General features: G+C 43.9%; 1 protein-coding gene across 1 annotated transcript in view; it reads left to right on the top strand.

The window, feature by feature from the left end:
• Nucleotides 1-8,243: 8,243 nt before the first annotated feature.
• The window catches only part of sgk1 (serum/glucocorticoid regulated kinase 1), an 85,733-nt gene continuing 76,387 nt past the window's right edge, over nucleotides 8,244-17,589 (top strand). The window contains exon 1 of the mRNA XM_060938529.1: nucleotides 8,244-8,321. Within this exon, the coding sequence (XP_060794512.1) occupies nucleotides 8,244-8,321 (78 nt within the window). The remainder of the gene's footprint in view (nucleotides 8,322-17,589) is intronic.

Here is a 17,589-nt window from a genome sequence, read left to right as displayed (position 1 = left end):
GAGCCCTCTCCCCAACCCGAAGGCGCAGAGAGGCGACCCTCTCATTCACTGGGATAAACTCCAACACATGGCGGCTGAGCTGGGGAGCTATAAGCAAGCCCACACCAGCCTGCTGCCACTCAGCATGGGCGACTCCAGAGAAGTGGAGAGTCCAGCCCCTCTCGAGGAGCTGGGTTCTGGAGCCCAAGCTGTGCGTGGAGGTGAGCCCGACTATCTCTAGCCGGTACCTCTCAACCTCCCACACAAGCTCAGGCTCTTTCCCCCCCAGCAAGGTCACATTCCATGTCCCAACAGTTAGCCGCTGTGTTCAGTGATCAGGTTGTTGAGGCCCCTGCCTTTGACTGCCGCGCAATCCACACTGCACTGGCCCCCTACAGCTACCTCTGTGGGTGGTGAACCCACAGGAGGTCGGGCCCACATCACCACTTCAGGATGAGCCTAGCCGGGCCCCGTGGGCAAAGGCCCAGCCACCAGGCGCTCACATACGAGCCCCAACCCCGGGCCTGACTCCGGGGTGAGGCCCCGGCTGCGCCATACCAGGCGATGTCACGGTCCTTGATTTTTTCATTTCCATAAGGTGAACTGCTCTTGGTCTGGCCTGTCACCTAGGACCTGTCTGCCTTGGGAAACCCCAACAGGGGCATAATGCCCCCGACAACATAGCTCCTAGGATCATTCAAGCACACAAACCCCTCCACCACAATAAGGTGGCAGTTCTAGGAGGGGATATATATATATATATATATATATATATATATATATATATATATATATATATACAGTGGGGCAAAAAAGTATTTAGTCAGCCATCAATTGTGCAAGTTCTCCCACTTAAAAAGATGAGAGAGGCCTGTAATTTTCATCATAGGTACACTTCAACTATGAGAGACAGAATGGGGGGAAAGAATCCAGGAAATCACATTGTAGGATTTTTAATGAATTAATTGGTAAATTCCTCAGTAAAATAAGTATTTGGTCACCTACAAACAAGCAAGATTTCTGGCTCTCACAGACCTGTAACTTCTTCTTTAAGAGGCTCCGCTGTCCTCCACTCGTTACCTGTATTAATGGCACCTGTTTGAACTTGTTATCAGTATAAAAGACACCTGTCCACAACCTCAAACAGTCACACTCCAAACTCCACTATGGCCAAGACCAAAGAGCTGTCAAAGGACACCAGAAACAAAACTGTAGACCTGCACCAGGCTGGGAAGACTGAATCTGCAATAGGTAAGCAGCCTGGTGTGAAGAAATCAACTATGGGAGCAATTATTAGAAAATGGAAAACATACAAGACCACTGATCTTAATCTCCCTCGATCTGGGGCTCAACGCAAGATCTCACCCCGTGGGGTCAAAATGATCACAAGAACAGTGAGCAAAAATCCCAGAACCACACGGGGGGACCTAGTGAATGACCTGCAGAGAGCTGGGACCAAAGTAACAAAGGCTACCATCAGTAACACACTACGCCGCCAGGGACTCAAATCCTGCAGTGCCGGACGTGTCCCCCTGCTTAAGCCAGTACATGTCCAGGCCCGTCTGAAGTTTGCTAGAGAGCATTTGGATGATCCAGAAGAGGACTGGGAGAATGTCATATGGTCAGATGAAACCAAAATAGAACTTTTTGGTAAAAACTCAACTTGTCGTGTTTGGAGGAGAAAGAATGAAAGAATGCCAAGTTGCATCCAAAGAACACCATACCTACTGTGAAGCATGGGGGTGGAAACATCATGCTTTGGGGCTGTTTTTCTGCAAAGGGACCAGGACGACTGATCCGTGTAAAGGAAAGAATGAATGGGGCCATGTATCGTGAGTTTTTGAGTGAAAACCTTCCATCAGCAAGGGCATTGAAGATGAAACGTGGCTGGGTCTTTCAGCATGACAATGATCCCAAACACACCGCCCGGGCAATGAAGGAGTGACTTCGTAAGAAGCATTTCAAGGTCCTGGAGTGGCCTAGCCAGTCTCCAGATCTCAACCCCATAGAAAATCTTTGGAGGGAGTTGAAAGTCCGTGTTGCCCAGCGACAGCCCCAAAACATCATTGCTCTAGAGGAGATCTGCATGGAGGAATGGGCCAAAATACCAGCAACAGTGTGTGAAAACCTTGTGAAGACTTACAGAAAACGTTTGACCTCTGTCATTGCCAACAAAGGGTATATAACAAAGTATTGAGATGAACTTTTGTTATTGACCAAATACTTATTTTCCACCATAATTTGCAAATAAATTCTTTAAAAATCAGACAATGTGATTTTCTGGATTTTTTTTCTCATTCTGTCTCTCATAGTTGAAGTGAACCTATGATGAAAATTACAGGCCTCTCTCATCTTTTTAAGTGGGAGAACTTGCACAATTGGTGACTGACTAAATACTTTTTTGCCCCACTGTACATATGTGTGTGTAAGACAAAACACAGTTTGTCATGTTACTGAGAATCTCATCTCATCTCATCTCATTATCTCTAGCCGCTTTATCCTTCTACAGGGTCGCAGGCAAGCTGGAGCCTATCCCAGCTGACTACGGGCGAAAGGCGGGGTACACCCTGGACAAGTCGCCAGGTCATCACAGGGCTTACTGAGAATCCAGAAATGAAAATTTAAAATTGCTGCTTTAATAAACATTGAATAAACATTAATAAACTTAATAAACATTTCCTCACAGAAATATTCACCATTTGAAAACTATGCAATTGCATTAAAAAAAAAAAATCTGTTCATGTGGAGTGTCTGCCTATTCCCTGAGTGGTTAAAACCTGTTACTATTAGAACAAGCGCATTAATTTAAACCTGTGATGTGAGTCACTGTATTTATATCTACTCACCGGCCACTTTATTAGGAATACACCCACTGTTTGATGCAGTTCTCTAATCAGCCGATCCCTCGACAGCAGCACGATGCATCAAATCACGCAGATACAAATCAAGAGATTCAGTTAATGTTCACAATGTTCAAACATCAGAACGGGAAAAAATGTGATCTCACAGTGAGGTGTGACTTTCTTTCACTGTGGTATGGGTGTTAGTTTGAGCCAGGTGGACTGCTGGTTTGAGTATTTCAGAAACTGCTGATCTCCTGGGGTTTTCACACACAACAGTCTCTAGAGTTTACACAGAATGGTGCGAAAAACAAAAAAACAAACAATGAGTGAGTGAGAGACAGTTCTGTGGGTGGAAACAAACGCCTTGTTGATAAGAGAGGTCAGAGGATTCAAGGTGGTTTGAGCTTTTTTGCCAGGAAGGATATAGTAACTCATATAATCACTTTTTACAACTGTGGTGAGCAGAAAAGCATCTCAGCATGCAACAGGAGACAGAAGAACACATTGGGTTTGACTCCTGCAGCCAAGAACAGGAATCTTAGGCTACGTTTACATTAGACCGTATCTGTCTCGTTTTCTTCGCGGATGCACTGTCCGTTTACATTAAACCCCCTGGAAAAGCCAGGAAACGGGAATCCGCCAGCGTCCACGTATTCAATCTAGATCGTATCTGGTCCGGTGCTGTGTAAACATTCAGAATACGCGAATACGCTGTGCTGAGCTCTAGCTGGCGTCTCATTGGACAACATCACTGTGACATCCACCTTCCTGATTCGCTGGCGTTGGTCATGTGACGCGACTGCTGAAAAACGGCGCAGACTTCCGCCTTGTATCACCTTTCATTAAAGAGTATAAAAGTATGAAAATACTGCAAATACTGATGCAAATACTGCCCATTGTGTAGTTATGATTGTCTTTAGGCTTGCCATCCTTCCACTTGCAAGTAATAAGTGATCTGCGCTGGGATCACACACACAGCGGCTCAGTCCCGAATCGTGGCTTGTTCACTTCACTCGCGCGCTCTGTGAGCTGCGCAGGGCCGGAGTGCGCACCCTCCAGAGGGCACTCGCTGTTCAGGGCGGAGTGATTTGGAGCGCAGGATGCCTGCGGAGCCGAGCGTATCCGCGTATTGGCGTTGCTATGTGCACGGCTAACGGTTTTAGTGTAAACGCGAATCGTTTTAAGAACATTAATCTGATGATCCGCTGATTCGACGTAATGTAAACGTAGCCTTAGAATCAAGAACAAGTTCCTATTAAAGTGGCCGGTCACAGTATATTGGAACTACTGTCAGAGCTGCTAGTTATACATCGTTTTGACCAATCTCATTCAAGTGTTCTGCAGTGTTTTGATTTAACAATAAATATAATATGCAAAAAATATGTCTTGGACTACTTGAGTTGGGAATCATAATTTGGTTTCACTTTGATTATTATTAGTATTTTTTTTTTAATCCTTCATCTTAACATTTTACAACCATGGTGCCACTGACCTGGTCATGTCTTGAATTAATGTAGCAGAACACCAACAGAGTGTTTGTTAAATGGCTTATTTCTCTGAAAGACTTGCTTCTCTGTACAGAGCAGACAGACATCATTTAGCCTTCTTTTTCTTGGAAGTGTTTAATTTATGCTAAATATTAAAGTAGCCATTCAGCAAACCTATTTCAGTGTCAAAACCTGGAACTTCATTATTGACTGAATTATTCACCTGCTTTCTAATGTGAAAAAAACCATTGTCTCATTTATGGAGTCTCTCTCTGTGTCTGAAATCGCTCCCTACTCACTATATAGGGCACTATATAGTGAGGACGCCATTTTGTAGTGCTGTCCAAAACCTTAGTGAGGATTATTACACCCTATATATTGCACTCAAAGTGTCCCACAATGCATCATGAAAAGTAGTGTACAGCGATAGTTACTAACCATAGCAATATATCCCATCATGCATTGCGGTCACGCTGAAAGAAATCAAATTAAAAGTCTCAAATTTGATTTAATAAAAGGCAGCGGCAAAGAAGAAAGGATTCAGCCTTGATTAAAAAAAACCCTGAAAGATGCAGGGACTTTGTATTGATTAATGTGGGAAATGAGCTCAGTATAATATGGATTTATCACAAAAACACATGCATGTATTTATTATTTTGAAAACCCACCAGCCGCCTGATCTGGCACGTTTTAATTGTGCAACAGTAATGATGTAAATACCAGCGTAACAGACTAGTGTCCGAAAGCGTTTTTTTTCATTTTACCAATGAGCTCACTACAGTATATACCTGTAGTCCTCTATATAGTAATTCCCTATATAGTGAGCAGTGAACGAGTGAGTGATTTCAGACACAGGGTCTGATACCGAGAACAGATTTCTGCTATGATCCAAGATGCTGTTATTATTTAGCACTAATTATTGTACATTATTGTGTCTGAGCTGCTGCCTGAACTGCAGTGATGCCTTGATAATGAGCGTGTTTGATTTTGGCCCACATGTGCTTGAAGAAGAAGTTTTTTTTTCTTTTGAACTACGTTTGTACGGCTGAAAACAATAATGATGACAATGAAGAAAACTGTTTTGCTAATATTTATACTTTGCTAATATGATCACTGTATTCTAATATCGTAATCTGCTAATAAACCCAATTGAAAGAGATCAAATTCAATATGATTGGAATCGCAGGGTTTAACATGACTACTATCAAAAATACTATCAAAGTAACATCACATATTATTATACGTACAGGACACTTTTTCGATGGAATAAAAGCATGTGTTCTATTCCCTTCTAGTGGGTTTCGTTCATTTGTTTCGATAGAATGCAATATTGTTAGCATATCACTTATCCTATGGCCAAGTTTACATTAGACCGTATCTGTCTCGTTTTCTTCGCGGATGCACTGTCCGTTTACATTAAAACGCCGGGAAACGGGAATCCGCCAGGGTCCACGTATTCAATCCAGATCGTGTCTGATCTGGTGCTGTGTAAACATTGAGGATACGCGGATACGCTGTGCTGAGCTCTAGCTGGCGTCGTCATTGGACAACGTCACTGTGACATCCACCTTCCTGATTCGCTGGCGTTGGTCATGTGACGCGACTGCTGAAAAACGGCGCGGACTTCCGCCTTGTATCACCTTTCATTAAAGAGTATAAAAGTATGAAAATACTGCAAATACTGATGCAAATACTGCCCATTGTGTAGTTATGATTGTCTTTAGGCTTGCCATCCTTCCACTTGCAAGTGGTAAGTGATATGCGCTGGGATCACACACACAGCGGCTCAGTCCCGAATCACTGCTCGTGCGCTATACTCGTGCGCTCTGTGAGCTGCGCAGGGCCGGAGTGCGCACCCTCCAGAGGGCACTCGCTGTTCAGGGCGGAGTGATTTGGAGCGCAGGATGCCTGCGGAGCCGAGCGTATCCGTGTATTGGTGTTGCTGTGTGCACGCGAATCGTTTTAAAAACGTTAATCTGATGATCCGCTGATACAGTCTAAAGTAAACCCTACCTATGTGTATTACGTCACTCTACCCAATGGAGAATGAGCGTTGAATATGGTTTACGATATCGCATGGTTGTCAAGACAACATGACATCATACGTTGGAGCTGATGTGAATATTCAGTGAGAAAGTTTTCTGTTGTGCATGCGTAAAAGCATTTCTTTGTTTACCAGGAAAGAGAAAGATGCATTGAACACCTGGAAGGCTACCAGAACTTCATTAGACGTTCTTCACACATATTTACAAAAGAAAAACATACCAACGGACATTGAAAAACTGGAAAAGTGACACATCGGAGACGTAAAACTTCCGCGCTAGTGAGCGACTGTGACAATTTGTAAACAAACATGGCTGCCAGGTTTGCTTCGTTGAATATGGAAGAGTTTGAGAGAATTTTGAAAGAGAAAGATGCATTGAACACCCAAAAGGAATGTGTATGTATAATAATAATAATAATAATAATAATAATGGCTTTTTTGTGTTATATCAGATATATTCCATTCAGCTACTCGTCTTCGACTCATTCTGTATCATGCTAGCTGAATGGAGTATATCTGATATACCACTCACTGTACCACTCAACACCAGCCAATATTATTTAATTATATGAGCAAAACCATGGCATGATTACATAGTTGATGTAGAGACAAATGTTTTTTTCTTGAGCAAACAGTGATCTGAGGTAACCTGAAGTCAGGATCAAACCCGAGACCCTGGAGATGTGAAGCAGCCACAGGTTCTACCTCAGCTGTCAATCATGTTACCAGTCAACGCAGAAGCTTCATCTCTTCATAAACTCAGCATTCAGGCGTTTGAGTCCAGCCAAGCCCACATGCTCAAGCTCACATTTTGGGGGGCGTGGCTTTGTATTTGATTTAATTTTAAGTTTCAAAACAATTAGCTCCAGCTACTTTCCACCAAAAATCACCAACTGTATGGTTAGCTGTTTTATTCCTTACTTATTGCAGTTTCTATGTCAAAGTTGAATATTATATTAGCAGAATAGTGAAATCTTCTGTATAGGTGCTTTGTAAACATCCACGTTTGTATCTGTGTGTGTGTGTGTGTGTGTGTGTGTGTGTGTGTGTGTGTGTGTGTAGTATTCATTAGGTCAAGGTTGCTGCATTGCATCATCTCATTTGACAGGAATGGTGAAGCTGAACACACCCCTGTAATCCATCATTCCTCATTCATCCTCTTATGAGGAAAAACCTTCATTCACACAATCCAGAGAGAGAGAGAGAAAGAGAGAGAGAAAGAGAGAGAGAGAGCATCAACTGCAGCATAGGGGGGAGGGGGGGGACCAGGAGGATGAGAGAACGCCAGAGAGAGCGCTGTAGAGATAGAAGGAGGAGAGCAGTGGAGACGAAGGGACGCTGCATCTTGTGCTCTTGTCTCTCATTGACAAAGTGCATGATTTGTTTTGTCTCCCTTGTCGCACACAGATAGACATACACACACACACACACACGCACACACACATACACATCTGCAGGCAGCAGTGCAGGTCGAAGTAGCTCAGTAGGCATGATGTAATAGAAACAGCATCAGCGCCTATCAGCACCATCCTGGGCTGCAGCGACATCATTGGAGTCAGCGATAATAACGAGCACATCCTGGACCATCGGAGGCAACAACACCGGTGAGACTACAAGCAATTGTTGCTTGTCCTCTCTCACTCACACACACACACACACACACACACACACACACACACACACACACACACACTGTATTGTGTATACCAAAACATACAGGGGCTTCTGTCAGATTTAATAATGCAGCCAGTAATGGCTGTAACTTTGAATATGAATGTCATTTGACATAGGAGATCTTTGTTACATCTCTTTGCTCCCTCCTTCCCCCTCCTGAACCACCTCATAGGCATCACGCTGGGTTCTGCGGAGTGTGCGGGGCCGCCGGAGGCCATGCGCCTGGTCCATGGCACAGAGAAACACACCTTCTCCTTGAAGAAGTGCTCTGCCTTCCAGTTCGTCAAAAGGAAGGTGTGTATGTATGTTTCGCTCTATGTGTGTGTGTGTGTGTGTGTGTGTGTGTGTGTGTGTGTTGTTGAAGCACATAGTTTAATCTGATTGCTTGGAAAATTGTGCTAAAAAGTTTAATAAGGTCCTCCTAGATGTTATTAATCAAACATTACATGCAATAGAGCTATGAGACTAATGTAGTTAGCTAGTAGTAGTTAGTAGTTGGATCTGCCTTCAACTGCCTCCGGCTGTTTAGCAATGCTAGAGTAGTTTATGATACAGTATATCTTAATGTAATCTATAAACATAAACATCACTGTAAGGGGCATAATGTGAGTAGAGGCAAGACACAAGTGTGTAAAAGCATGCACTTTGTTCGGACAATCATAATTAGTGTTCATCGCAGGAGTCAAAGCACAGCACGGCAACATCAAACAAGAATGAGACCATCAGTGACGGCGTAGCTCACTCCGGCCCTGTCTAGTCCAGAAGGAACGATCTAAAGTCTTTGCACTTTGCGTAATAAATGTTGCAAGCTATATACACTATATACAAGCTATATATAGAAGCGATATCCACCCTAGGAATACTGACCTATTCAGCAGAAAGAATCCCAAACAGCGAGGAATTGACCAAGAAGAAGCGATTTTGTTTGGTACTGTACTTCTTTAATTACTGAAAGTAAGCATTGCACCAGGCACCACAGTGGTGTAGTGGTTAACGCTGTCACCTCACAGCAAGAAGGTTCCGCATTCGAACTCCACGGCCAATGGGGGCCTTTCTGTGCGGAGTTTGCATGTTCTCCCCGTGTCTGTGTGGGTTTCCTCCGGGTGCTCCGGTTTCCTCCACAGTCCAAAGACATGCAGGTTTGGCTAATTGGTGGCTCTAAATTGAACGTGCCGTAGGTGTGAATGTGAATGGTTGTTTGTTTCTATGTATCAGTCCTGCAATGACCTGCCGACTTGTCCAGGGTGTACCCCGCCTCTCACCCATAGTCAGCTGGGATAGGCTCCAGCTTGCCCGCGACCCTGCACAGGATAAGCGGCTACAGATAATGGATGAATGGATGGAAGCCTTGCACCAGGCGGCACAGTGGTGTAGTGGTTAACGCTGTCATCTCACAGCAAGAAGGTTCCGCATTCAAACTCCACAGCTGACAGGAGCTTTTCTGTGTGAAGTTTGCACGTTCTCCCTGTGTCTGTGTGGGTTCCCTCCGGGTACTCCGGTTTCCCCTACAGTCCAAAGACATGCAGATTAGGTAAAATACCCAGCCACTGGGGTTGTACGATGCAGTGCATACTTAGTCTCGGGCCCAAGCACAGATAGACTGGGGAGGGCTGCGTCAGGAAGGGCGTCTGGTGTAAAACCTATGCCAAATCAAATATTTGGACCAGATCCAGGTGGCACGGTGGTGTAGTGGTTAGCACTGTCATCTCACCTTTCTGTGTGGAGTTTGCATGTTCTCATCATGTCTGCGTGGGTTTCCTCTGGGTGCTCCAGTTTCTTCCACAGTCCAAAGACATGCAGGTTAGGTTAATCGGTGGCTCTAAATTGACCTTAGGTGTGAAGATGAGTGTGAATGGTTGTTTGTCTCTATGTGTCAACCCTGCAATGATCTGGCAACTTGTCCAGGGTGTACCCCACCTCTCACCCATAGTTAGCTGGGATAGGCTCCAGCTTGCTCACGACCCTGCACAGGATAAGCGGTTACGGATAACAGATGGATGGAACAGATCCGCTGTGGGGACCCCTAACGAATGGGAGCAGTTGAAAGAAGAAGAAGAAACACTGTAATGCTTTTTGTCCTAAATTTTTAGTATCCTTTGAGATCCATGAACACAATGTGGAATTTATTATTGGCCAGGTAGAGCACTAATCATGGAAATATGTTGATTGATGAAATCTGTTGAAGTTTGCTTGAAACAGATGAACTTTTAAGAAGCATACAGTTGAACCTGAGTGGACAGCCTCTGAATGAAGCACTGAATTAAAAAATAATGTCGATCCTTTACTTTAAGTCCATTTCAGTTCAGAATCGGAATCGATCCTGCACTAAAACCCAAGAATTAAGAGAAATTGGGTACTGATGTGATCTAGTCCACTAAATATCTCTTACTATATTACAACCCTGATTCCAAAAAAGTTGGGACAAAGTACAGATTGTAAATAACAACGGAATGCAATAATTTACAAATCTCAAAAACTGATATTGTATTCACAATAGAACATAGACAATATATCAAATGTCGAAAGTGAGACATTTTGAAATTTCATGCCAAATATTGGCTCATTTGAAATTTCATGACAGCAACACATCTCAAAAAAGTTGGGACAGGGGCAATAAGAGGCTGGAAAAGTTAAAGGTACAAAAAAGGAACAGCTGGAGGACCAAATTGCAACTCATTAGGTCAATTGGCAATAGGTCATTAACATGACTGGGTATAAAAAGAGCATCTTGGAGTGGCAGCGGCTCTCAGAAGTAAAGATGGGAAGAGGATCACCAATCCCCCTAATTCTGCGCCGACAAATAGTGGAGCAATATCAGAAAGGAGTTCGACAGTGTAAAATTGCAAAGAGTTTGAACATATCATCATCTACAGTGCATAATATCATCAAAAGATTCAGAGAATCTGGAAGAATCTCTGTGCGTAAGGTTCAAGGCTGGAAAACCATACTGGGTGCCCATGATCTACGGGCCCTTAGACGGCACTGCATCACATACAGGCATGCTTCTGTTTTGGAAATCACAAAATGGGCTCAGGAATATTTCCAGAGAACATTATCTGTGAACACAATTCACCGTGCCATCCGCCATTGCCAGCTAAAACTCTATAGTTCTAAGAAGAAGCCGTATCTAAACATGATCCAGAAGCGCAGATGTCTTCTCTGGGCCAAGGCTCATTTAAAATGGACTGTGGCAAAGTGGAAAACTGTTCTGTGGTCAGACGAATCAAAATTTGAAGTTCTTTATGGAAATCAGGGACGCCGTGTCATTCAGACTAAAGAGGAGAAGGACGACCCGAGTTGTTATCAGCGCTCAGTTCAGAAGCCTGCATCTCTGATGGTATGGGGTTGCATTAGTGCATGTGGCATGGGCAGCTTACACATCTGGAAAGACACCATCAATGCTGAAAGGTATATCCAGGTTCTAGAGCAACATATGCTCCCATCCAGACGACGTCTCTTTCAGGGAAGACCTTGCATTTTCCAACATGACAATGCCAAACCACATACTGCATCAATTACAGCATCATGGCTGTGTAGAAGAAGGGTCCGGGTACTGAACTGGCCAGCCTGCAGTCCAGATCTTTCACCCATAGAAAACATTTGGCGCATCATAAAACGGAAGATACGACAAAAAAGACCTAAGACAGTTGAGCAACTAGAATCCTACATTAGACAAGAATGGGTTAACATTCCTATCCCTAAACTTGAGCAACTTGTCTCCTCAGTCCCCAGACGTTTACAGACTGTTGTAAAGAGAAAAGGGGATGTCTCACAGTGGGAAACATGGCCTTGTCCCAACTCTTTTGAGATGTGTTGTTGTCATGAAATTTAAAATCACTTAATTTTTCTCTTTAAATGATACATTTTCTCAGTTTAAACATTTGATATGTCATCTATGTTCTATTCTGAATAAAATATGGAATTTTGAAACTTCCACATCATTGCATTCGGTTTTTATTTACAATTTGTACTTTGTCCCAACTTTTTTGGAATCGGGGTTGTATGTCATTGTCTCAGCTACAACTAGAAGGACACTTGGTAGAATGCATACCTGCACCAAGCCATATATCTGGATTTGCATGAAAATGGAAGCGATTGTTTTTGGCCCATGGCTCACCTTTCCTCAAAATTTCATCAAAATCTATTCACTACTTTTTGAGTTACATTGGGAACAAACAAATGGAGATGAAAACATAACCTCCTCCAGCAAAGTCAGCGGAGGTAACAATACTGTATGATCGAGAGAGTAGCAGAGTGTGGCAGGGTATAGACAGGTATAGTGAGGCGTAGCAGGGTGCAGTAAAGTGTAGAGCGGTGTGGCAGAGAAGGTGTGTGTGGAGGGTGTGGCAAGGTGTAGCAAGGTATAGTGAGGTGTGGCAGGGTATGAAAAGGTGTAGCAAGGTATGACATAGTGTAGTAAGGCATGGCAGAATGCCTTGATTGTTTTAACTTTATTTTCCAGCCAGTGGTAGTTAGTCATTGTTGTATGCTGGTGAGTGGAAGGTTATGATTTTAAATCCCGGTACTGCCAGAGGGACATTTTGTGGTCTTGAGGTCTTAACCTTCAACTGCTTGGTTTCTGCCTCAATTCTAAACCACTTTGGATAAAAAGCTATCAGTGTATGTCTCTCCTTTCAACATAATATGTGTTAATATCAACTCCATTACCAAATCCAAGATCAGATGCTCTCTGTCCTGGCAGAAAACGTACTCATTGTTACAAAGCACTGACACTGGAGACTCCTTCCATAAATGCTATCAACATATGCTTTCAGAAACCTTAACCATATCAACAATTAGACATGGTTTTTAATCAATTTCTATAGAACGTCTGTTATCCAAGTCCTTTTCTACGTATTTACTGTTTTATAGAAACAATAGCGTGCATTATGTGCAACCTGTGATTTGTCTTTTAGTCAGAATTATTGTCAGAGCTGCTGTTAAAGCGATATGGCCTTTTGATTTCATAAAAAATGTGAAATTTAGTTCCCTTTGAAATGTGGTCATTGTGATATATGTTTATTTCTGTCATATCTCAAAAATATCAGGCCTTTCTGTTCTGTGACTGGGAAGTTATTTAATTTGAGGGGATTAAAGCAAATAATGTGCATGAAATCGCTCGCTTCGCGCAGTCAAGCAGACAGAGGAAGTCCGTTTGTGCATGCGCAGGTTTACCTTCTTCTTCTTCTTTTGGGTTTTACAGCAGCTGGCATCCACAGTGTTGCATTACTGCCATCTACAGGTTTCCCTTTGAGCGTGCACTGACCGTTCCATCATTCTGTCGCTAAACGAACAGCTGATCACACCGAGGTGCTCGCTGAGCGCCCATATTTATTAGTTTGGTCCTGCGTTTCCTTTCCTTCGTATAGAACATAACGTCTTTTCTTCTCGCTTTCTTTCCATTACTGTAGTCGATCTTTCATGTTTCATTCACACACTCACGTCCTCCATTTTTCTCTCCTGTTTCAAATTTGTATTCCACAATGCCTTGCGTGAACGGGGAAAACCCACCACATGATGCATGACGTAGTATCTTGAATTGGGTCATGGTGAAGCAGGAAAAAAATAGCAGAGAATTTAGGGCCATGTGGCCTTAAATTCATTAATTGTTCTCTTTAAAAAAAATAATAGAATTGGAAGTCTGTGATTCGAATTCAGTAGCTTTCAGTCCACTAAACAAAAATAATTGGGTGTCAGGAAAATTATTTTTATGACCTACACTTGAAAAATCTGAAAAGCCGTCTACCTTTAAGAATCAACAGCACTGTGATATAAAGATGAATTTAAAGCAGATAATGATTTCATATTCTAAGATGTTTTTGGACAATGCGATATGATGCATTACAACATAGAAATAATTTTTCCCAAAAAATAGTTTGAAAAATGTGTTAGCTTTGAGGATTGAGAAGCCACGCCCTCTTCAGTGGGACAGAGAAGTGCATCTTTCATCATATAGAGATGCCCAGGTCCAGTCACTCACAATGATTTCCATATTTCCCTGAAAGCACAGTGCAGCAGTACTGTAAACATTAACACAGGTACACATGTATTTCATTAGGTATGTGGATGTGTTTGTGCAACTTAGTCTAACTGATCAGATTTAATAGTCTGTAAAATGATCTAATCTCAGATTGTGATTGATCATTAAACAGGAAACAAGTCTACACATAACACCCCCCCCCCCCAAAAAAAAAAAAAACACCACCACCACCACCACCCACACAGTTGATCAGTCACACTGCTAAGTACAGAAATGTTGTTAATACACATGAAGGACTTTCTGAGTAAAGACCTGCAGGCTTTTGGTTCAAAATTCCACCACATTGCTTTTGTTTTTGTCCACAGGCATTTGCTGTGAGCCTGTTCAGCTCAGGCTTGTGTCCAAGCTTGCACACTCATACACTCGGACGCACATGCACACACAAACAAGCACACGCTCAGCAGATGGATGGGGTGTTAGCAGCTGACTCAGTGAGATGGGTTTTGGGTTGTTATGTAGTTATGCCAACTGTGTTGCTGCTCATAGAGAGAGAGAGAGAGAGAGAGAGAGACCATGAGGACTATACACTGATCAGCCAGAACATTAAAACACTGACAGGTGAAGTGAATAACATTGATTATCACATTAGAATAGCACCTGTCAAGGGGTGGGATATATTCAGCAGCATGAGAACAGTCAGTTCTTGAAGTTGATGTGTAGGAAGCAGAAAAAATGGGCAAGCATAAGGATCTGAGCAATGGTTTTTTTTTTTTTTACAAGGGCCAAATTGCGATGGCTAGGTGACTGGGTCTGAGCATCTCTAAAAAAAAAAAAAATGGCACATCTTGTGGGGTGTTCCCGGTATGCAGTGGTTAGTACCTACTATAAGGGGTCCAAGGAAGGACAACCGGTGAACCGGCAACAGGATCATGGGTGTCGAAGGCTCACTGATTCGCATGGGTCAGTTCTTGAAGTTGCTGTATTGAAAGCAGGAAAAATGGGCAAGCGTAAGGATCTGAGTGACTTTGACAAGGGCCAAATTGTGATGGCTAGATGACTGGGTCTGCGCATCTCCAAAATGGCCTACTAGGGGAAGCTATGGCCTCATGGTTAGAGAAGCAGCTTTAGGGCCAAAAGGTTGCTGGTTCAATTCCCTAGACCAGCAGGAATTGCTGTATCTAAGGACGTGCCCCTTAGAAAGGCACCTAACCCCCAACTGCTCTCCAGGTTGCTCTGGGTGTGTTGAATGTTGCTCTGGATAAGAGCATCTGCTAAATGCTGTTAATGTAATGCAATGCAATGCATGGGGCACAAAGGCTAGTCCATCTGGTCCAATCCTGCAGAAGAGCTGCTGTCGCACAAACTGCTGAAAAAGTTAATGTTGACACCTTTCTGTTTTCGCCAGCATTAACTTTTTCAGCAGTTTGTGCTACAGTAGCTCTTCTGTGGGATTGGACAATATGGGCTAGCCTTCTTTCCCCATGCAAATCAACGAGCCTTCGACACCTATGACCCTGTCACTGGTTTCCCGGTTGTCCTTTGGATCCTTGGACCACTTTTGGTAGGCACTAACCACTACATACCAGGAACACCCCACAAGATGTTCCATTTTGGAGATGCTCAGACCCAGTCATCTCACCATCACAGTTTGTCCCTTGTCAAAGTCACTCAGATCCTGATGCTATGCTTGCCCATTTTTCCTGCTTCCAACACATCAACTTCAAGAACTGACTGTTCTCTTGCTGCCTAATATACCCCACCCCTTGACAGGTGCTATTGTAATGAGATAATCAATGTTATTTATGTCACCTGTCTGTGATCATAATTTTATGCCTGATCAGTGTGTCAATTGTATGTTTACTTATATCATGTGTATTTGCATTTGCACTGTATTTGTATATGTATGCAAAGTATAGGAAGGTGTAGAGAAGTGTAGGAGTGGGTAGATAAGTGTAGGGTATAGCAGGAAGTTGCAGTGTGTGGTGATGTATGGCAGAGAATAGCAGGGAGTAGTCGGGTTTATAGAGGTATAGTGAGGTGTAGCAGGGTGTAGTAAGGTATAGAGCAGTGTAGCAGAGTGTAGGTGTGTCTGGAGGGTGTAGCAAGGTGTGGCAGGATATAGACAGGTGTGCCAAGGTATAGCAAGTTGTGGCATAATGTATTGAGGTGTGGCTGGGTGTAAAGAGGTGTAGACAGGGTGTAACATGGTCTTGCAGGTTGTAACAAAATATAGAAGGGTGTAGCAAGGTTTGTAGCAAGGCATGGCAGGGGGTAAAGAGGTATAGCAAGGTGTCACAAGGCATGGCAGAGTTTTGAAAGGTGTGGCAAGGTGTAGCAAGTTGTGGCAGGGTGTAACAGGGTGTATCATGATGTAGCAAAGTATGGCAGGATTTGGCAAAGTGTTGCAGGGTGTAACAAGTTGTGGCAGGGCATTGTGAAGTGTGACAAGTTGTACCAAGGTGTGGCAGGGTTTAGTGAGGTGTGGCAAGGTGTCACATGGTGTGGCAAGGTGTATCAGAGTGTAGCAAAGTATGACAGGGTGTAACGAGGTTCAGCAAGGTGTTGCAGACTGTAACAAGATGTAGAATGATGTAACAAGATGTGTCAGGCTGTAGTGAGGTGTGTCAAGTTGTGGTAGGGGTGTAGTGAGGTGTGTCAGGCTGTAGTGAGGTGTGTCAAGTTGTGGTAGGGGTGTAGTGAGTTGTGGCAAGTTGTGGTAGGGGTGTAGTGAGGTGTGGCAGGCTGTAGTGAGGTGTGTCAAGTTGTGGTGGGGTGTAGTGAGGTGTGGCAGGCTGTAGTGAGGTGTGTCAAGTTGTGGTAGGAGTGTAGTGAGGTGTGGCAGGCTGTAGTGAGGTGTGGCAAGTTGTGGTGGGGTGTAGTGAGGTGTGGCAGGCTGTAGTGAGGTGTGTCAAGTTGTGGTAGGAGTGTAGTGAGGTGTGGCAAGTTGTGGTAGGGGTGTAGTGAGGTGTGGCAGGCTGTAGTGAGGTGTGTCAAGTTGTGGTAGGGGTGTAGTAAGGTGTGTCAGGCTGTAGTGAGGTGTGTCAAGTTGTGGTAGGAGTGTAGTGAGGTGTGGCAGGCTGTAGTGAGGTGTGTCAAGTTGTGTTAGGGGTGTAGTGAGGTGTGGCAGGCTGTAGTGAGGTGTGGCAAGTTGTGGTGGGGTGTAGTGAGGTGTGGCAGGCTGTAGTGAGGTGTGGCAAGTTGTGGTAGGGGTGTAGTGAGGTGTGGCAGGCTGTAGTGAGGTGTGTCAAGTTGTGGTAGGGGTGTAGTGAGGTGTGGCAGGCTGTAGTGAGGTGTGGCAAGTTGTGGTAGGGGTGTAGTGAGGTGTGGCAGGCTGTAGTGAGGTGTGGCAAGTTGTGGTGGGGTGTAGTGAGGTGTGGCAGGCTGTAGTGAGGTGTGTCAAGTTGTGGTGGGGTGTAGTGAGGTGTGGCAGGCTGTAGTGAGGTGTGTCAAGTTGTGGTGGGGTGTAGTGAGGTGTGGCAGGCTGTAGTGAGGTGTGTCAAGTTGTGGTAGGGGTGTAGTGAGGTGTGGCAGGCTGTAGTGAGGTGTGGCAAGTTGTGGTAGGGGTGTAGTGAGGTGTGTCAA

Source organism: Neoarius graeffei, chromosome 13 (genome assembly GCF_027579695.1).
Source record: "Neoarius graeffei isolate fNeoGra1 chromosome 13, fNeoGra1.pri, whole genome shotgun sequence".
In the NCBI taxonomy this organism is placed as follows: Eukaryota; Metazoa; Chordata; class Actinopteri; order Siluriformes; family Ariidae; genus Neoarius; species Neoarius graeffei.
This window is presented reverse-complemented; position numbering and strand designations above follow the sequence as displayed.